Consider the following 22,691-nt stretch of genomic DNA (forward strand, 5'->3'; position numbering starts at 1 on the left):
TTATGTAAACAGGACTAGTGTGTGCCATGTGCATGTGAAAGACAGCGCTTTGAAACTAGGTCATGATTTCGACCAGTGTTTTTGGCGTACTAGCAAGGCATGATGTAGCCACGCGCAATCCCGTGGTACTTTTCCAAATCTCGAGTGCTTTCTTTGCAGCCCAGAAAGAACTGAAACCACAACAGCTATCATGACGGAAAGAAATTGTCTAGGTACTTCTCAATTGCTTCTGCAACATCTACAATGACAATTTCGGGTTTAAATAATTCCTTTAAAAGTTCGCTAATTAACTGTTAATTACCTAAGCTCATAGAAAAATATACGTTCACTTCATCAAGAGGGCCCCAAACAATCCTAAGTTGGTTTCATTCTCTAACTAACGCATTAATTTTTGCGGTTTCGCCCGACTTAGCCGAAACTCACAATACGTAGCCGTATAATGCGTAATTACCGCAATATATCCCATGGGATACCTATGTGCCCGTGTTAAGACTGCACGCCACTAAAACCGGAATCGGAGGTGTGGCTTTACTGAATGAAAGTTTTGGGTCGGTCACGGAGACAGCGCAGTGTTAAAGTGTGCGCTGATCACGAAGGTTTTGCAGTCTAAGAAACAAACCATATGGTGCACTGATGCGCCCAAAAATACCTGCTTTCTTCAATGTCAACATCAGTTGAATTGAAACATTGTTGCTTTTCTATGCTTCCAGTTTCCTTATTCAGAGCCCCCTAAAAAACTGAACCACGTACAATGTACTGTCATGTGCTCAAACTTCACTGGGTGTTTCTGAGCAGGCTCTATTACATTTCACAGCAGTCACATTCATCATTCTAATCACTGTTCGTATTCTATCACATACTTAAAAGTTGCTGGTGCTAAGTTCTGGCATTGTTTTTATTTTTATTTTCTATTTGTTGAAGACACAAATTCAGCGCAGACACTTCAGTATGCCCGAACTCTGTACTGACATGGTGCTGGCCAATGAAATTAGTCCATGGGGTATTTACTAAAGCAGCTTCAACCTGATGTAGGACGTAATTTCCGCGACGCCAAGCGTGCCGAACGACGTCGATCACGTGGCTGCGTTGTGACACTAGTATCGCAAGCTTTGGGTAACTGCGCGGCGCGTGCATGTTACGCCGGGCTATATCCGCACCTATAAATTGTAATGAATACTTAGAAACAGCGTTCACTTCGTGCGTACCACTATATGGATTTGTCTGTCGAGAAAATGTATGTGAAGCCACGAAACCCCTTTCCCAATACAAGGCGAAAGGTGCAGTTTAAGCCCACTGTGCGCGCAGTCGATAGCTGCCATCCGGAGTAAAGTAACAAACGACCCATTGCCAATGTTAACAATACGCATGCTGGCGCAACGCAAGCCAGCCCGTCTATATTCACCGTTCCCCATACGCCATATATATACGTGGAAAGGAGGCGCTCAACCTACGCCGGAAATGCCTCAGCCTAGACGAAAAGGAGAATAGCGAGCTATGGGAGACACCCTAGTACACACGCGTGCAGTGTGGATGGAAAGTGACTAAAGGGGACCCAAAACGAGGGGATGCGCCACTCGTGTATTATTTTCGCATGCACGCGCAGCCGTCACCCGTCCACCGCTTATGATTGCATTCAGGCGTCGCTTACGCATTACGGCGTTGCGCGTTAAACGAAACCTCCCTGAACTTCAACAGTCGAAGATATGCGTAGCATTATATGGTGTTCGGTCTGGTGCAGGGGGCTTAGGTTCGGGAATGTAAACATGTGCATGTCTCTGCTCGTACTTCTCACGCATATATAAATAAACACCTACTACAACAGCATATAGGTGATAAGGTATCACAGAATCCCCGCCACGACGACCGTCATACATTGCTACGCATATTTGGGCAGTTCCCGTGCAGGGAACTTCCGCTTAATGTTTCCTTTTCTTACTAGGCGAATACAGACGATGAACTGAGGAATGAAGGCACCGTGCTTCAGCTCTTACTCAAAGTAATCACCCCATTCGCGAGTTCGCTTTTACTTTACATGGGACGACCAACGCCCTCATTGAAAGCCACGCGTAGTGCAAAAAAAGCATAAGTAAGGGCACATATTGCACCACTTTTTTTTTTCAATAGATATCCTGTTCACCTTCTCTCATGGTGTCATGGCTTTATAGTGCGAGTGGTTTCTCTTACCTTGGGGATGTTGAAAAACTGCGATGCCTGCGGGAATGTTCTGGCCCAGTCTGCCTCATCAAAGAGGGTACGGTAAACTGGACAAGTATTGTTGAGCATTTCTCTCATTCGTTCCCTATTTCTTCTTAACATCTACCACTTACTGCCAGTAGTTCCTATCCTGAGGAGGGAGGAACGCTTCTCGAGCCACTGGTTAATGACGAAAAGGACCATCGTTAGTAGAGTTTTCTTACAATATCCCTGCTGATGATTTGAACCTGCGCTCAGTTGCTTTGAGCGTCAATGCCTCGGCAGCCGGCCGCGGTGGCGGAACAATAATCTCTTCGATACATCACTGCATATATGTACCAGTGACTGTCACAACATACAGAGCGGTAGCTAACGACTTCCAACATTCATTGGAAAGAACCACATGCTTGCGACGAAATCAACAACAATATGAATACATTCTTATAGATCACTCATGACTTTTGGCTTGCGCATTATGACCCATTCATGTACTTTCATCAGCCGATATCTAAAGTTAAGTCTAAACGACAAGAAAATGTGAGAAAAGCGGCACTGTGGTGAAAGGTGTACACGCACAACACACAATACCAATTTTCAACAATATTTACAATTTTTCAACAATAGCCTCATCAGATTCCAAAGAATTGTGCTTGTTTGTAGTTTAGGTTACGCATAGATATTTTTTAATTGAAGAGAAGCATTAGGAAAGGTTTACTAGTACAAATTTTCGGTGAGCTATGTACGTCGAGAAGAACGTGAACGCTATCTCTCTCTCTCTCTCTCTCTCTCTCTCTCTATATATATATATATATATATATATATATATCGGCAGTGGCGGCCTGTCTTCCGGACAGGCCGCCATTGGAATTTGAACCTGGCAACGTTTAACGTTAGAACGTTTACTTTCAATGAGCAAGATATATTATGCAACATCTAATTCACAGCTTTCTAACTTCCCACTCGTTAAATAATCATTTCTTCCTCGCCGCGATTGAATTTTTGTGTAAGGCGCTGTGTATGAGCAAATAGCGTATTCTGCCACGTGTAGTGCCTGGTCTGCTTATCGCTGTCATGAATATTGTCACGTGGTGGTGACGTTGAATAACACAGTCGCAATGCTGTGAACGACAAAGCTAACTTTTATTGGGCGAACCTGTGCCCACAAAACAGGCTACACTTATAGCACAACGATAGCGGCGAACACGGTCGGCGATCGTCAAAAATCTGATCAGCGGGTCAAGCGCGTCGGCTTTTACAGATCAGTCGTCGAATGTTCCAGATTAACCGACGGGACCCGCGTGTCTTCCACATAGTTCTACACTATTCGCGTCGCACATACATGCAATCAGATTACACAAGTTGCGGTCACAGACAGTGAACGGAACCATCGATAACATTCCAGAAACTTCTTTTACATGCAGGCGCTTCCTGCGCTACGCGATAACATTTGTTAGGCGGCCAAATGTGGTCGCCCGATAAAGATAAGTACACGTGTCAATATGAACCTGGCAACGCTGAACGCTATCTAGTGAGGCGAGTCTAGCAGTGTTATTGGAGGAATTAGAGGGTAGTAAATGGGATCTAATAGGGCTCAGTGAGGTTAGGAGGACAAAAGAAGCATATACGGTGCTAAAAAGCGGGCACGTACTGTGCTACCGGTCCTTCGCGGAGAGACGAGAACTAGGAGTCGGATTCCTGATTAATAAGGATATAGCTGGTAACATACAGTAATTATATAGCATTAACGAGACGGTGTCAGGTCTTGTTGTGAAATTTAATAAGAAGTACAAATTGACTGTAGTGCAGGTCTACGCCCCTACATCCATTCAGGAGGACCAGGAAGTCGAAAGCTTTTATGAAGACGTGGAATGGGCGATGGGTAAAGTCAGAACAAAATACACTATACTGATGGCGACTTCAATGTCAAGGTAGGCAAGAAGCAGGCTGGAGACAAGTCAGTGGGGGAATATGGCATAGGCTCTAGGAATAGCAGGGGCTAGTTATTAGTAGAATTGGCACAACAGAATAATGTGCGGGTAATGAATATCTTCCGCAAGCGGCTTAGCCGAAAGTGGGCGTGGAGGAGCCCAAATGGCGAGACTAGAAATGAGATAGACTTCATACTCTGCGCTCACCCTGGCATCATAGAACATGTGGACGTGCTCGGCAAGGTGCGCAGCAGTCACCATAGGATGGTAAGAACTTGAATTAGCCTAGACTTGAGGAGGGAACGGAAGAAACTGGTACATCAGAAGCCAATCAATCAGTTAGCGGTAAGAGGGAAACTAGAGGAATTCCGGATCAAGCTAAAGAACAGGTATTCGGCTTTAACTCAGGAAGAGCACCTTAGTGTTGAATCAATGAACGACAATCTTATGGGCATCATTAAGTAGTACGCAGTAGAAGTCGGTGGTAACTCCGTTAGACAGCATACCAGTAAGCTATCGCAGGAGACGAAAGATCTGATCACGAAACACCAGTGTATGAAAGCCTCTAACCCTACAGCTAGATTAGAACTGGCAGAACTTTCTAAGTTAATCAACAAGCGTAAGACAGCTGACATAAGAAACTATAATATGAATAGAATTGAACATGCTCTCAGGAAAGAAGGAAGCCTAAAAGCAGTAAAGAAGAAACTAGGAATTGGCAAGAATCAGATGTATGCGTTAAGAGAAAAAGCCGGCAATATCGTTACTAATATGGATGAGATAGTTCAAGTGGCTGAAGAGTTCTATAGAAATTTATACAGTACCAGTAGCACCCACGACGATAATGTGAGAGAGAATAGTCTAGAGGAATTTGAAATCCCACAAGTAACGCCGGAAGAAGTAAAGAACGCTTTGGGAGCTATGCAAAGGGGGAAGGCAGCTGACGCAGTGCAGGGTGACATGGATTGGGCGTGGTTTGAAGTCAGAAAAGCACAGAGCAAAAAATTAGTTTGGGGAAATGCTCATGAACAGGAATTAAAATAAATGGACAGCTTAAGGGCACAAGTATCTCTACGTGAAAAGCGTGGACACAGAATGGAGAAAGAAATCAAGAAAGTTGGCAGCCAAGTACAGGATAGTTGACCATAAATAGACAAGCAGGACTCGTCAGAAAGAAAGTGAGAGAAACAGAGGCAGTTAATTCGATGCAAACAATGGAAACAGAAAGGACCATGGAGATTTACAAGAATGAGAAGAAAGAAATTAGATGGGAAATAGGTGCGAAAACACAAAGGGCAGTGACTTGCTATATGTGGCTCGAGCCCTTTGCCTAAGGACCAAAACATAACGGAGCAAATATTCGGCATGTAGATGTAGAAGTAGATGAGGCAATTCGGGGACCACTCAGCACATGATTATGGAATGCGAAAGGATTTACCAAGTCCAAACCGTAGTTCACGTGCACCTCCCAGAAGCACCTTTGTTTAAAGTGGATGAAAGGGTCAACCAGTCAGCACTCTAGATAAGCAAGACATATTTAGTATATTTGTGGAAAAAAGCAGGGAAGAGAATGGTACGACGGGTCTCTTACTGTCATAGCGAGCGGTACAGGGTAGATTTTGAACGGGAAAATGATTAAGGATATGCATGAAAAAATGCTACATCAAAACATATATGGCACAGTTTGTTAAATCAAACATGCTAGCTGACTATTTGTCACCGCCTGTTTCAAAGGGGATGCCACCATCACCATCGTCATCATCATTATCATCATCATCAATATCTCGTGAGGTCAAGGATCAGCAGGTTGTGCTGGCTCCCCGGTAGGTAGTAAGCTTCGCTGAACTTGCGATGAGTGGCGCTTGCGATCTAGGCGGCACTGGTTTCATCTGCAGCTCTGCTTGGGGCTACAAGTAAGCCCCCTCCCGGGCTGCACTGCAGGTCTGGAGGTGGGGTTCCGGGCAGGCGGTTCCATGGCAGCAGTCACGAAAGGCCCTGCTGGAGGTGGACCGATGCTGGTGATGGCGCAACAGGTGTCCAAGCTGGTACAAGTCCCAGACCAAGTCCAGGCTTGCAGGCTGTAGAATACACACCTGGCAACAGTGACGACCCCATGTACAGGGAAGAAAAGATACGACAATACCTACACGTTGATCTTACCCGATAGGCCGAGTAGCGACGCATAACGTCAGTTTGTCAATTCCGCCACACGGTATAATTATTCATCTACTAACATACTAGATCTTCATTTAAGCGATAGTACTTATATGGACACTCCAGGTGCATATCTGGCGTCGGCATCACCATGATGCTCCGTATAAAGTCCAAGCGCGATAACACCGTTGACGCGCACTCTACGCTGCATGTGCGAGTGAAAGCGTGCGAGCGGAGCCGGCGATTGGCGGATTCATCTCGCCCTCACGAACGGGAGGGAAGCGGGAATGAAGCGCGCCGTCTTCCCTCGCGCCCAACGTTGCGAGGCACCGGTGGCAGGTGAGTGAGGGGGTGCAGCGTTTCACCGCGGCTGCGATGGCGTATGTGGAGGCGGCGCGTGGTCGCGCTGCCGTACCTAGAAATCGACCAGCGTTGACGGCAGAGTCCAGGTGCATCGACGGCTCCTGGCTTTGCGCGTGCTCTGTTCTTCCACCCCACAGTTTCCACCCCACAAGTGGTAGACAACACGGAGGTCACTTCGCTCGCTACTGCTGCCGTGATTCCTCCCGCCAGTGTTTTGACAGCGAGCGTCCGCGGTCATCGAGTCTGATGTGTTCGTGTTTGCTGTACGCGCTAACACCATGCTTGTTAATTTAGTTAATCAGCGAGTGTTTAGAAGTTGATATGACGGATAAAAGTACTTTCCTTACTTCGTATGGCTCTTTGTTAATTTGTTATCGCAATCGACGCTTGGCCTTTGGAGCAAAACTGCGACATCTTTTGTAACCACCCTACACCAACAAAATCAGTTACAATGATGACTGACATTAGTAACGATAGGGTAGTTGTCAGTAGTATAATTAGCGAGACTATAAAGATAAAACACGTATCCGCAAGTGACATATCCTTAAGAAAGGGGAAAGTATGATATGATGTGGTCCGAATTTCCCAAGTTTAATTAGTGTGCTTTAGTAATAAAAATTACCAATTTAGAAGATCTTTTTTTTTTTAATCAGAGTTTGTTATTCTTGTCAGTTGTCATGTTCCTTCCAATATGGTTGCAGGGAAGCGTAGGGTCAATATTTCCTGGATTACGGCGTACCTAGTGGTTATTCATACAAAGAACTGTTTTGTCTGGATAACAAATAGTGCTATTGTTCGTGATAAACTTGGCGAAATAACCAGAGTGAGAAAAGCAAACAGAAGAAAATGCTAACCACAACTTTCTGATTCTCTTAGACGGAAAATCCTATACTCATCCTAGGGGGGTATGTGAATATGTGCAATCAAATAAGATGAACTCAGTTCGTATCTCTGACATAAGTTATCAGTGAGTAAACTTGCCGGAAGACGCAGACACGGCAGCCTGTTTTAGAAACTATTTTCAAAGTGTATTTGCTGAAATCATTCAAGAAAAATGCCGTTACGAACTCACCCTATTTTTGAATTTATGGTGGACGTTTTTGTTAGTGCAAGCGGTGCATGATCTCTTCTTGGGGGCCTCAATTCAAACGGGACGCCACAGCATGACATCCTTTTCGATAACCTATCGAATAGATGTGTAAGAGCCTTTGAACCCTTTCTCGCTATTTTGATTTTTAAATCTCTAGACAATCAGGGACTCCCGCTTGCGTCGAAGTTCGCTAAAGTTGTCCCAATGCCAAAGTCTATTAATAAAAATGTTGCCGCTAAGTACAGGTCTTTTCTCTGACATGTAACCGCTGCTAACGCCGTGAGCATGTAATTTATAAGAGCATTAGGAAACATTCAAAATCCAATAACTTATTTTGTTTAGTTCCACATGCTATTAAATCTGATTTTTCTGAGTTACACAATTAGTTCAATTTTGTTATGATCCCCTAAGTTAACACGATGGAGGGCTTTAAGTTGATTTGATATTCCTAGATTTTCCCACCGCATTTGATACTGCTACGCTTACCATTTTATGACAAAAATTGTCAATTTTAGGCTTTCCTGCTTCTGTTATTGGACGGTGGCGCAGTTACCTGTCTTGTCAAAGACGGTTCTTCTTCGTATATTGAGGTGACTTTTGGGGTGCCAGCGGTTCAGTGTAAGGATCGCTGCCTTTTCTATATTCATTATTTGCTCGACTTACTGTGTTAAAATGTCACAAACAGTACATGAATGACTGCATCTCTTATAGATGTATGCAAGGCCGGAATGACATTTATCTCTCAAAACGAGACTACAAAATTTTGATTTGGGGTAAAAAACATAAAAAATATCTTTGAACGTAAGTCAGTATTACTTTCTGAGTTAACAAGGAACTCCCATTCTTCTCACAGCTTGTCTGCTACCTCACTCGGCTGCATTAAACAATTTAACTGCCCTGGTGGCGATTTCTTTTCAGGCATATATTGGAGTAATCATATATGCCATATAACGGGTAGCCAATGTTATTCTTAAGTTTCATTAAGCGTAATTTCAAATCTGTTCCCAAAATCATTAAAACGTTCTGTATGTCATCAATGTGCAACGAATCCTCAAATGGGATTCTCATGGCAATGCGCTAATCTGTAAGCTCTAACGCATACAGCGTTGAGCAGAACGCGTGCTGCAGAATTTACCACTTTCAATTATACCATTGATTCTCATGTCACTAACATTGAGGGTGAAACTGGGTTGGAAAGCTCTTGAGAAACGAAGAAAATATTGGCGATTAACATTTTTGTATTACATTCCTAATGATGAAGCTGGTACCGGTAAAACTTGTGCTTGATCAGTCCATACTATACATCACATAGGAATGATCACAGCGGAAAAGTTTACGAAATAAGATTTCGTCCGGATGCAACTTCTCGCACTCATTTCTTTTTTTTTTTGCTTTTCCCAATTCACGAGTAGACCCGACTGTATGTGGGATATCAACATATTTGGATATTAAAGAAAATTTTTTTTCTAATTTTTGCAACATTATGCTTTAATTGAATATGCAAGCGACGGTTGTGTTTGTTGTTCCCGCATTGTCATTCTTGTGATTGTGCTGACCTCACTACAACATTGCCGAACTGACCGATATAGGTTCTTTCATAAAGAGAAAGACATAAATACGAATTAAATAGCCTGCTTGATTCACGCAAGAAGGCTCTGCTATGTGAAGTAGTAAACGAAACTTTGACACCGCGCATTCTTTTCAACGCATTGTCCTATATAAATTTATGCCACTGTCTTTACCTTAACTTTTCCCGTGTTTGCGCACACCTATGAAGTTGACTACGGTCAACATTTTTTTGCGCGACCAATGCTCTACACGTGCATTAGCTGAATATCCAAAAAGCAAAGTAACAGCAAACGTTTGTTCTCGAGCATTGTGGATCATTTTTGCGCATCCTATCGCTTGCCCCGTAATATGTCGCAGAAATGTGAATTAAAGGTGAGAAAAACGGCACCGGACAAATTTCCTGACCCATTGTTCCCTTGCTCAGGCATGCGCAGACCGCAAAGCCATTTGTCCAACAACATTACCTTTTTGTACGAACTGCGCATGCGTAGCTGTGCGTGTTTGCGTACAGTTGCACTTACGCATTTCGAACTTTAAAAAAAAAAGGAAACGCTTACTCCGTCACCGTGCGATAGCCGTCTAAACCGCAAAGTCATCTTGCCATTAGCTTCACCAGCGCCATCTTTTGACTGTCCCTCCCCTTCAAAACAGCCTTAAATGAGACCAACAGGCCCCAGCAAGGCCCGCATTTCGCGACTTACCTCTGCCAGTTCAATTCTTCTGAGACCTCCCAGCAGTTCAGACGCCATGGGGAAGAAGTTCATCGTGCTTTTTCTGATGGTCGCAGCAGTCATCTGCATGCGGAAGCACCCAGACTTCTTCCAAGGCTGCGTGCGGCATCCAACCGACCAGGTGTCGCCAGGCGTATGCACCCTGGTATCCGATCTTGCCAAGAACAGGTCGTTCGAGGCGTACACCGAGCCGATTCTGAGATTAGCCGTCAACCAGCCACGCACGGGCTACCTGAACACTCTGCTTGAAATGACTCGCGTCGCAGTCCAGGTGGGTGTCGTTCGTGTTCAGAGAGCCAAAAATTTCGCCACCCCTTCCAATCCTTGAATATGGTCGAACAGCGAAGCTGTGATAGTTACACCGAGCGTTCCACCATGCAAGTCAAACTTCGAAAACAATCCATATTGTAAACATTTTGTTTCACCATTGTTTCATTTCATCTTCACTTATGCGTGTTTCGCGTGGTTAGCATGCTTTAGGAATGCTTTTTATGTTTCGGTTCTGCTTGTGCTTTTTTTTTCTTTTGCGCGTGAGGCACACTGTACGACGACGAGCCCGTTCACGAGCGAAATCTTGCTGACGCTCGTGGTAGATAGCTTCTTCCTCAGGACTACGCGCTACTCGTAGTATATATTTTGCGAGAAGCAGAAGTCATCTGCCGACGCTATACTAACATTAGCAGTAATGCGTTAAGTTTCACTAATGACATTCTTCACTTTTACATGTATGCCTCGTTCCAAGGCAAATTAGTTCTACTTTGCACTCGCTCTGCCACTGCTGTCATAAGCTCGCGAAACTGGGTGGTTATCCTGTTACTTACCTGCCTCGTTCTATCTTTCTTTAAAGCATTCCGACGATGTGTCCAAAGGGGCCATCATTCGAATTGAGTTCATGACCGCCCGAAGCGCCTGCATTCGCCCGGGCGCCTACTCCGCGGCCATTTGCCCGCCGGCTGTGTCCAAGGTAAGGACGCCCACAAACACGGTTCTTTAACCTTACTTCAAAATTTGCTGTGCTTCTCTTCACATTCTTTATACTATGGAATGCTAGCACGACACAATATAGATATCTTTGGAAACATAGGGAGTAGTGTACGTTCCGTTTTCAATTGATATTCAGAATATTTGGTACCTAGTATGACACATCACCCTACAGATGTCGTGTACTTTTGTCTAAACAGACGCTCGAGCGAGAAATGTAAGGCCCTGCAGACGGTATGGCCTCAAGTTCAGTGGAGCGCATGGTTCTGTTCAAAAACCTGTCTTGTTTTGTTTTTTTTTAGCTAGGAAAGCGATTAGGCATCAAGTTCGCTCAAATAGTGAAATATTCGCCCTTTGTTCGGCCCCATAATATTCTCCTCTTTTTTTTGACGGAGGCAGCACGTGTGCTCGACTACTAACTGTGCTCGAGCAAACACGATCCACTAGTATGTGGTTCCCAGTGCTGGCCTCTTTTTTTTTTTCTCATGCGATTCGCATTCTTGGGTTACTTCACAAACTTTACGGGTTCTGACTTTATCTACCATATCCGTCTCTAACCATTTTCCCGTCCACTTGAGTCATGTGATCCACAAGCGCTTTGGGCTGCCGTGGGGAGGTGCGAAGGCTTGAAACAAGCTCTCGGGTGAACTTAGGTTACTGACCGTCTGTCCTGCCTGATCTTGTGGATTTAAACCTGCGGCAAGGGCGCACTTAGTGTAGGTACCACTAGATGAAATAAGATGTGCAGTGGGAAGTTCGAGGGAGGACTGGTGACGTTTTGACCATGGCAACGCGGTATGTCAGTACATTGCTTTAGTGCTAATACATTGATCGTGGCGTGGGTTACGCCATTCCTTTTTTTCATCAGTTCGGCTATTACAGCCATTGCGCGCAGTAGTATGGCTTAACATTACGATGACATGGACGCTGATGAAAGGGGAATCCACGTGTAGAGTTGAGTGCGGCACCTCCAGCCTGTGCTACCTCGTTCAAGTTAGGAGCCGTCGTCGGTGGGGCTGGCGACATGCGATGGTAACCACATGATCGTGGTGCTTTCCAAGTGCTGTCGACCAGATTTCCTTGGTATCTAAAGATCACAGTAAATGCGCCCCCGCGCGTAGTTACAAACTGCGGATTGTGAGTCGCTCAGAACTACCTCGCAGAGAGAGAGAGAGAGAGAGGGGGGGAGGTATCGGTAAGCGCAATCGCAACCTCTTCCGCTGTTCAGGTTATTCCGTGCTTACGCTACGCTCATGCGTAAGTAGGGAGTTAACGTACCCGACTACTGCCGTAAACCGCTGTTCTTGTGTGTGTGCTACCGCGTCTGCGGACCGCGTACTCCTCTTCCCACCAAAGCAGCGCAGCAGTGCCTTGCGCGGGCCTGACCGACGCCCCCGTTATGTTCGGGGTACATGTTTCGAGCGATAGGGGCGACAATCAGTGTGTCGCTCATGTCGGGTGCAATGGCCTGTTTCTGACCGTGTTGGACGTGGTAATTGACGCAAAGTGTCTGCAGCATGTACCAACCCGTCGCTGTCGGGGACATGCATTCGAGTTGCTAGCATTTCACTAGCAAATCACAGTCGTTAAGGTGTGAGCGTAGTCTATCAGCATCAGCGTTTTAAGAGGTGAAAAGCAGGTGCACTGCGGATTTGTGGGCGGAGCTTGTTTGTGGTTCCTAGGTTGTCATCGACAATATGGTATATTTATGGTTATCTATTTTCCACGCGAGTGCTATTGCGCTCCATCCCGACCAAATTTTCGGGCGCCTTGCAGAATTGGTCTCTGCAATTGATCCGTCTTGTTAAATAGCTCATATGCTACGTAACCACTATTCTATATAACGCAAACTACAACGTAACATCATATACTCCCACGAGATCCTGTATACTGCAATACTTCTTTTTATGCATGTCATTCGATTTTCATTATATAAAAGAACTGTCATTATCATTTCGAATACTGCGTCACAGCGAAATTGCTACATTAGCTGTCGTGATTGACGAAACTTAGAACATGAATAAACAACATAACCCGGCTATAGTTCACAATTCTCTCATCCTTTGCGCTCTAAGCATTGCCTTATTTATTTCAGGCAAATGGTTTGTGCCAGGCAAGGTACTTCGTGTACGACAACGCCATTTTGCTCCAGCGAGCTTGGTGCAAGCCTATTGCATAGGTATGTATTAATTCCTTCATCACAGTATCCACAACGGTAATCAGGTGAGACTCTCTGTCCATCTATGTGCACATTTGTCAAATTCTTAACATACAAACTGCTACCTAGCACGAAACCCTAGTCTATTGCTCTTTGCAAATCTGCACTGCCCTTTGGTTGAGTTTGGGCCGCAAGGGGAGTAACTAAGCCGTCTGACCTCATTTAAAAATTATCGGCTCAAAGCGTGAACATGTTTCGCGGCGGGAGCCAACGTAAATATCCCCTTTAGTTTATCAACGAATCGTTGGCAAAAAAAAACAACTATGCTATTTCTTATCGGAGGAACTGATGCAAACGTTAAGAGTATGTTCGGTAGAAAGCTCCAATGTCTCCTTTTACTGTAGCGCGCACTGATTCAATTCGGATGCCAGACTTTGATTTTGACGGGCACAGCTGACTGGCTGCTCCCTTCGCCACCAGAGAAGACAAACTGCAACGACGATAGCGTTCTAAAGGCACCGCGTGCAAGTGGCCCGGGCATTCAAGGCACTGTCTGTAAAAAAAAAAGTAACATTAGCTTTCGGACGCCAGTTCTTATAGGCAGCGCTTGTGATCGACTGTTATTTCACGGCTTTGTCTAGTTGCGCTGACCAATCATGCGGCAGTGCTGCGGCACGCTGCCGTAACCCTAGCTGTTCGGAAAACATTGTTGCATTAAGGTTGATCGCACTTGTACCCAGTTTTACTCGACGAGATCATAATGAAGTAAAAGGTAAGCGCCATAGTGCTTATCTTACAAAGCTGTTGTCGATGTTGTCAAACGAGAATAAATTTGTGTAATAGTGCGATAAGGAAGGCAATTTGTGTGCGACTGCCTTTTTTTTTCTGTTCCACTACGTAATTCCACGTCGACAGATTTTCATTTCTTTTAACTACAAGCAGTAAAGATGTATTACTTTTCAGATGGTTTCTGTCCCTGAAATGAATACAACAGCGTTACGCATATAATACTGCCGCAGAGCTTTTTTTTTCGTGACTTGCAAGTCCTTACACACCGCGTTCATTTCACTTGATGGCCACAAGGCCAATCGCTTTCTTTCATGACTTCGCTAAAAATCAAGCATAAAGAAATCTGCGGTGATATTTTATCGGTAATGAACGGAAACCAAATTATGGAAATGAGGGAGGAGGAACTTGCATCAGGTAAGAGTAAGCTCATACCTTCCGAACAATGCCAGCGATGCTTCAGCATCACCCTACAGGGGAGGTTATCCACCAGTCAGCTTTTTACATAATTGTCACTGTGCAAGATAAACCAGGCAGACCTTAACTTGCCGCACTTGGTAAAGTACATTACAAAGGATGTGCCTTCAGATCTCAACTGCGACAAGTTCTGTTTACGCCCTTTATTTTCCTTTTATTGTGATAGCATTTATATGGGCACTACAAGCGCATTTCCGTCGCCGGTATTAGCGTCGCCGAGATGTTCTATACACACGGCGATAACATTGTGACCGTGCCATATGCTGTCGGTGCTAGTTAGAGTGCAAAGGTGAGCCGAGAAGTAATGGTGACTCAATCACTAAGAAGGTGGGGGAGGAACCACCATCTTTCATGGCGGGCAACGTAGCAGAGCGGGATAGAGAGGCGGGAGGGTTCTATGCCAGTGGCGGCTGCGTAGGGCGCCGCTCAGCGTGGCCGCATGGACGCTATATTGAAAGCGAGCTGCTGTCCGTGAAAACTGTAGGTGCGCCGAAAGCTGATGGCTCCGTGTGCTGTGTTCTCGTCGCTTATTTCGCGTCGAAGTGAGGCAGCGCGAAGGGCGCTTCGCCCGTTGCTGCTGCCACTTTTCATGACACCGTCAATTCAACAGGTAATTACCGTGGCCATCGAGTGAAATGTCTTCGTTTACCTGTGCGCGCGTGATACCTCGCGCGTTAATTTCGTTAATAAGTGAATCTTTGCACATACAGCGCCCGTGTGCCGTGCATTGGGTGCACGTTAAATAACTCGCACGGTTAACATTAAACCGGATCCCTTCGCTACAGCGTCACTAATGATCAAATCAAAGTTCTGGCACGTCAACCCCCCCCCCCAATTTCCTATTAATGTTGGCAAGTTTATTTGCCACCCGCCGTGGTTGCTCAGTGGCTATGGTGTTGGGCTGCTGAGCACGAGGTCGCGGGATCGAATCCCGGCCACGGCGGCCGCATTTCGATGGGGGCGAAATGCGAAAACACCCGTGTGCTTAGATTTAGGTGCACGTTAAAGAACCCCAGGTGGTCAAAATTTCCGGAGTCCTCCACTACGGCGTGCCTCATAATTAGAAAGTGGTTTTGGCACGTAAAACCCCAAATATTATTATTATTAAGTTTATTTGCCCGATTTCACTATCCTCACTCCATAAATCTGTCGCATAAATTGCTTTCGCAATCTGCATGTTTTTCGCCTTTCTGGCGAAACTACGGTAGTTCACCTTAAAGATAACGGCTACTTATATGTTACATTCTCTGGCTTGGCTGTCTGTTTGCTGCATATTTCAGTCTCGTGCGCAGTTTCTTTTCAGTGGCGTGTGCAAAAGCGCTGTCTGGTAGGTTGAAGGACTGTTTCGAGTGCAAAGCCAGTTTGTGGCGATCGCGAATGTAAGCGCACTTATCATCCTCGTCACAGCGCATTCGTCACTTCGACGACGTGCTGTGCCTCCCGTCAAGTTTACTGCTGCATTCGGGGTGCGCGTCTGTTACCTTCCGGTGATTACGCATCCGGTCTATTCGTGAATGTTTTTTTTTTTCTAAATGCGCATTTCTTCTTTGTTTCAGACTTACGAGTCGCCAAGCAAGACTCCGCTTTTGTGACCCCCTGCAGCGCTATAGCCTGCCAGGTGCGTGAGCCGCAGACTTAGGAGTGAATCAAGTGTGATGAACACTCCGCTTTTGTGACCCCCTGCAGCGCTAGCCTGCCAGGTGCGTGAGCCGCAGACTTAGGAGTGAATAAAGTGTGATGAACACTTACTCACGAAGCCTGTCTTTCTCGCTTCACTGAATGGAAACGGTGAAGCGCGGCCTGTCCGACACCACATTCATTTCTGATTAGGTACTTAACACGAAATGGCCCATAAATAAGGGCTTTTCAGCAGAAGGGTAGCTTGCTGGCTGGCCTATAGTTTTTAAAAAACAGAAAAAATCTGCGAGCGACGGTGGAACGGAGCCTCGGCCGTCGCGCAGACGCCATGTGCTCTAACCGCTACGCCACGATTGTTTATTTCCGATCGCAATGAAACCCATGCTAACAGGAAGACAAAACAAAATTGTACAGTAAACAGTATAAAATCGTTCCACAGTGTGCACCCTGTGTCCAGCTGGGCTGGCATTGCTTGAAGTTTCCTGAGCAGTTTCAAGATCTCTATCCTTGGGAACATACTCTTGCAGTCTTTGCATTTCTAAAAAGCGTCCTGCGCTCGTCAAAGAACTAGACAGATCACCGTAAAATCCCGCCATTATGTCGCGCCATGCATAATTCAGGCCATTCGGCATCATAAAGTTGTATGATACTCTGCCGTAACGCCAATGTTCCAAAATCGTCTTCCGTATTGATCTAGTGGAAAATTCTTTCACGTTTGCAATAGCAGATCCCAAGACTATACCCACTTCCAACAGTGAAGAAAAACGTATTACAGGCAAGACGATGTGAGCCCTACGGTAAAAGCTAAATCTCCTCTCCTTCAAATGTTCTTACTGACATTGGGCAAGTATGTAGTTCAAATAAAAATATCTTGCTCCTGCACTACACATCATTCTTTTCACTCGTTTTAATATATCGGTGTCCTGCTCAGCCAATGGCCTTTTACATAAGGACAGGCAATTCAATATCACACACATCCTAATACTTCATTTTGGGTGGCACTAAAGTTTTTGTCGGAAGCCTTGCAGCCAAAACACCACACGCATGCTGCTATTTCTTTTAAATAACAAATAAGGAGCCACGTGACATTGTATTAGGCCACGATCGCCCGAGTACTACTTATGGTTTCTTAGCCAGTCAGCTCTCTGAAATACTAGTCGCATGCACCCCGAGCTACTCAGCTCCTTCCGTGTTGCAGCTCTAGCTATTGGGCGTCGTGTATGCTGCCGGGTTGAGGGCAGGCCCACTTTTCTCGGGAACGTTCTCTTAAAACGGTTAATCATGCTTTAACAATTCTTCACTGGAGTAATTGTCACCGCAGTTCGTCACCACCTCGTGACGAACTGCCAGCGTACACATCATGCTGTTGCTCCCATACGATTGAATTCAACGTGGTCGTCGGCTTGCTTCTATAGTCAGACACGGAGGCTCGGGACCCGCACACAAACATTCAATTTACACACACGTCGGTCCACCTGGTATCGGTTCGCGGAATCCCAAATTATGCTTCATAGCCCGCTACCTGCAAAATTATTGGCAAAACATCGATTCCCAGTTTGTGGAATCAGTACAATCTCTTCCCTCTTCGAGGCAACTGCGCACCACCCTGTAAGTACCGTAATGCCGTGGCGCTTTCACTGTAACGTCATCTATGAAAACCAGTTCTCAATCGAAATCAATTCGGAAAAAAAGAGTGTATGATGCGCCGAAACACCTAGCCGTCCTGTGTTGAAATATTCAGACAAGAATATGCAGCTCTCCAATAGGAGTGAGCCATATGTTCCCGCGGGCTCTATCAACTGGCAGAAAGAACAGCTATAACACTCAACCTATTATTATTGCATGCTTGAAGTCATAGTTCACTCGCATTGACTTTGTAGCCAACTGTCTCGTCAACAACTCCGCCGCTCATTGTCAGTAAAGTTCTTGTGTATGCTTGTCTAGAAGCATATCTAGGTACCTTCTAGGTACCGCAGGTACCTTCTATCTAGGCACTGTGCCGAGAACTGGCGACGTAGGTCCAGATTGGCTGTGCTTACTCTAGGTGTATGAGTAAAATATTCTGGTCTGTGAGAAAGTGAATACCTGTGTTATGTCGAGCGAAATTCGTTACCGTGACATAAGTTAAATTAGTCTGCTGTGTTCAGTAGGATTCCAAATAGCGCAACGGCTTTGTAAACCATCCTTCTCACCATTCGGCCTCGGTGCTGATATTGAGTCGCGGGCGTGATTCAAGTATGTACGTGCTTGAATGCTGATTGAATACTGAATCGGACGCCGCGGTTGTCTCCACTCTGTACGGAGCGGCGGGCGAGGAGGACAAAGAGGCACCGTACCAGCTGCCGTAGAAGAATGCCTCAGCCCCTTGCTATGCGCGCGACAGGAGAGGGCACGCATCCGGGCCCCGTTCCTTACTCGCGCCCGCGAGGTTTAGCCGCGTTCGCCGCTCACCATGTGGGCTCACAGTACGTCTCCGTGCACGGCGTCGCCAAGTGGCCCCCGAGAAGTGGAGCCTCACGACGCGGCACGACGGCGCACGGCGATAGACCCACCGCAGGTTCGAGCACCGAGCCGAAAGACCTGGCCGGCTTTGGCCGTACGCATGGGCGCTCTCCCAGGAACACACGGCGTCCAGGACAGTTAAGGCGTTTATTGATCACAAATGGCCAACATGTACCAGACTGCACCCAAACACACGGAGTACACTCGGCGCCCGCGGTTCCCGATGGCGAGGAAGGCGGGTTACACGCCGCGTCGAACGATGGTTCACGCGCGCGGGCCGAAATGCGTTCGCAAACGCTACCTAGCGCTTCCCGTCAGCGACAGTGGTCTGCGACGGTTCGGACACGCAAAATGTGATGCACTGAGCACCGGCGACTACCGCAAGGGCGGAACGCAAAGCCACTCGGCAAATCACACTTACGCAAGCTTGCAGAGCACGTGAACGTCCCCAGGCCGGGGCGTTGGGGACACAAATAGCTGGTCGCTCACGTACCTTGCAGCTTGCCTCTCGTGCCCGGCGCTCGTCCCTGTCGCAGCACGACTCCCCCGCGCACGGCGATCGTCCCCAGTCGGGGCTTCTTCCCTACGTCACGCCCCACGACTTAATCGCAGGGCCGCGTAGCATGACGTCGCGGGACGCGGCCGCGGCGCCCGGGGAAAACGGCGCGCGGTTGAGGGGCAGGCATTTGGGAGAGCTTTTCCTCGCAATGGCGAGTAAGTCCGGAGCCTTAGGCACAGCAACGACTGCGCCCCGGTAGACCGAAGGAACTCCCACAACCCTCACGCGCATTCACTCATACGAAATTTCACGGCGACGCCAGAAAGGCGCCTGGAGTGTCCATACAAGTGCTATCGCAGTGGTAAAAAATAAGATTGCAATCGGCGAGAACTTGCATCAGGAAGTGCCCCGCCCTCCCGAGGACGCCTAGTGCTCTTTCCGCACGACAGCTAGCGCGAGCTATGGCCTCCAATCTCGGAAGCCATGGGCTGGCATGGCAGCAAAGAAAGGTGAAATCAAGGATACGAACAATTCTTAATTTTTCAGGCGAAGCTTGTATTGCCTTATTCTTGTCGGCGCCGGTGTTGGTGTTTCCGTGCAAAAAAAACCCAAGCAGCGCGAACATAAAAATTGCTTGTCAGGTTACGGCACCACCACGCTAACCGGTTCAGGCACTGAAGATTTTTTTTTCTTTCATGGTATTTATTACAGTAGAATTTAATGAGACATTCAGCGGTAGTGCATAGTCAGACAATGGAGGGTACAATCAAAGTCGCACACAGAAAAGCCAGCGTTCATACTGTGGGTGAAAATGCTGGTTACACTTTAGAAGGGTTATAAGGATAGGCACCTGAACAAAATGGGGTAACAGTCCGGTTGTATATCGAGTCCATCATAAAAATTGTTTAGGTGTAGTGTCATCTGGATGAAAAGTACCCTTGTACGTACAACCGTTTCAGCGTTTGGGTCTATCATACGCATTTTCCACAAACGGTGCAATCCCATGAGGAAAAACATATCGAAAGGTGGATTATTATCGGAGGCTGGTAGCAGATATCGCATAGTATGAGCGTTAATCTCAAAATCCTTTTTTAGGTCAGTTGGAGGACATCCCAAAATAGTATGGCGTCGGTGCAGCTAATAAAACCTTGTTCAGTTGTCTCTGAGACTTCACAAAGGCGCCAATTAAGAGAACAGACAAAGATACCCTTTTTCGTTAGCCATGGTTTTACCGGTATGAATTCACTATGAAGTTTATAAACGAATGTTTTGCAGCAAGGGGGGATATATACATTTCACGAACTCGCTTTTGTACACCGTGGCCTGGGCTTTTAATGTGTAGTGATCGGTAAAATGGTGGCGGAAATAGCATAGACAGTATATCTTTGTATAGCGTTTTACGAGACACAGAGTGCAAGCATTCTATGGAAAACCAAACTGTGAGGTAACGAACCGCCAAGTAAACTTATTGCATGAACCCCAACAAGCATAAACGCGAAAAAAAAATTGGAAGAAACAGCTAAATCAGGCAACTCATTAACAAGTGCGACTTGTATGAATGTTCGTCGTACGCACCCTTTAAAGCGGATTTTTATATGCACGAAGAAGTAGACGCAACGCAAGACGGGAGCCAATCGCTGGTATTCCCTCCCCCGGAAGGAGGGAAAGGGTGTGATCGCGTGTTCGGTCGCCTCGCGCCCGCCGTTTCCGGCAGGTTCAGGCCCGGCAGTCAGATGGGGAGGCCCTGTTTTGTTTCCTTCTGTCGAACAGCTGGCTGCTTTGAAGGAACGGCAGCGGGAGCGGGCCGCGCGTCATGCATTCGGCCGAAGAACAGCCGACATTCCATGAATGCCGCCGGCAACTCGCTCGAGAAAGGGCTCGACATCGACGTGCCGACCAGGGTTCCGCCTTCAGGCACCTGCTTACGCTCCTGGAGGACACGGGCTGTCGTACAAATTGTGAACGCGCCGGACGGCTACCGCTGACAGTAGTACCTCACGGTACTCAGCTTTGAGATCGTCTCGACCTTCTCTCTCTTCTCTTTTTTCTTTCGTCTTTGTGTCCCCCTCCCCTTCTCCAAGGCACTGAGTCGTGCTCCCTCAAGGGCTGCAAAAAATAGCTCCTCTTCCTCTTTCCTATCACCCTCTCTCTCTCTCGCCGTGAGGGAGCGCGAAGCCGAGGCGTCACCACAATGAAGAGCCGCGTATCTCGAACTTCTCTTGCACCCGTCTTCACAGTAGTGGAAGGGCGGTCAACTTCTTTTTTTTATTTCTTTCCACTGAAACAAAAAAAAACTTTAGATATAGATAACTTCGATATTAGTGAGTGCAGATTTCGAGACTACCTTTTCTTGAGCACCGCCAACAAGCAAAAGCAGAGAAGACATAGAAGCAAGGCCGTTGAGAACACGTTAACGTCAGTGGCCTTAGTATTGAATGCGATTAGCATTATTTGCCTACTTAAGGCCGTTTTTAATCTATCTATCTATCTATCTATCTATCTATCTATCTATCTATCTATCTATCTATCTATCTATCTATCTATCTATCTATCTATCTATCTATCTATCTCTCCAGCCTTCTCCACCGACTCAGTTGCCCAAGTTGTCTAATAGCTTTGGCCACTAGATATCAGCTCATGGTTGTGATGCCTTCGTGCTCGTTACATCGTCTTTATTGCAGCTTTGTCGTCCGATTCTCCCCATGCAGTAGTCACCACGCCACGTCATCACACGGTCGTGACGCATTCGTTGTCGCGCTCTCGTCATGATGCCATCGTTTTCACTCCAGCTTCATCATCCAACTCTCGTCATGCCAGCGTCGCCACACCATGGTCGCCACACAGACTTCGTATTACAGCCCTCGTCGCACCATTCTCTACATATATTCGTCCTCTTACCGATAATATATACCATCGTCATCACATAGTCATCGTCATTCATTCGCTTTCAAACCATCGTAATGGTGCCATCACGCGAGTCTTCGTCATTCGTCTTCGTCAAACTTCGTCATTCCATCGCCGTCCCACCAACCTCGCCATAAAGTCGTTGTCATGCCATTGTCCTCATGCCGTTGTCATCGCACCGCCCTTATAGTTCCATCGACGTCAATCCTTCTTTGTCATTCTGTCGTAACTATGTTGTCGTTATTGCCGCCGTTGTCATGCCATCGACATCATTGCACCCTCGTCAGACAGTCCTAACCATGAATCTGTTGTGATGCCGTCAACCTCATGCCGTCGTGGTCGTGTCATCGTCGCCACTTCAGCTTCGTCATCCGACTCTCCTAATGCTATCGCCGCCAAGCCATTGTCGTCACATATTTGTCATTCCATTGCCCTCATATCGTCGTCTTGATGCTGTCGTCGTTATAGCATCATCATTTAGGAGCCATATCTCACTGCCTTCATAGCGTCGTCGTCATACCGGCTTTGTCGTTCCACGGATGTCATCCTTTCTTCGTGATTCCACCATCATCACTGCGTAGCCGTCATACACTCGCCACCAAGCCACCACGCTCATGGGCGACCTTGAAAAGTGAGTGCTTGAGCAAAGTGAGATGGCACCGGACTATGTCTCATATAGCCGAAGCAACGGAAGGCACCCGATGACTACCATAGATGC

At 46.6% G+C, this 22,691-nt stretch overlaps 1 protein-coding gene across 1 annotated transcript; it reads left to right on the forward strand.

Annotated features, from left to right (window-relative positions):
* The first annotated feature begins 9,957 nt into the window (after positions 1 to 9,957).
* Positions 9,958 to 16,178, forward strand: LOC135900432 (uncharacterized). The gene is made up of 4 exons (XM_065429934.2): positions 9,958 to 10,299; positions 10,876 to 10,992; positions 13,105 to 13,188; positions 15,987 to 16,178. The coding sequence occupies exons 1-3, from the start codon at positions 10,045 to 10,047 to the stop codon at positions 13,186 to 13,188; spliced, it is 456 nt and encodes a 151-aa protein (XP_065286006.2). The 5' UTR covers positions 9,958 to 10,044; the 3' UTR covers positions 15,987 to 16,178.
* The last annotated feature ends 6,513 nt before the right edge of the window (positions 16,179 to 22,691 follow it).

This window comes from Dermacentor albipictus, chromosome 7 (genome assembly GCF_038994185.2).
Source record: "Dermacentor albipictus isolate Rhodes 1998 colony chromosome 7, USDA_Dalb.pri_finalv2, whole genome shotgun sequence".
In the NCBI taxonomy this organism is placed as follows: domain Eukaryota; kingdom Metazoa; phylum Arthropoda; class Arachnida; order Ixodida; family Ixodidae; genus Dermacentor; species Dermacentor albipictus.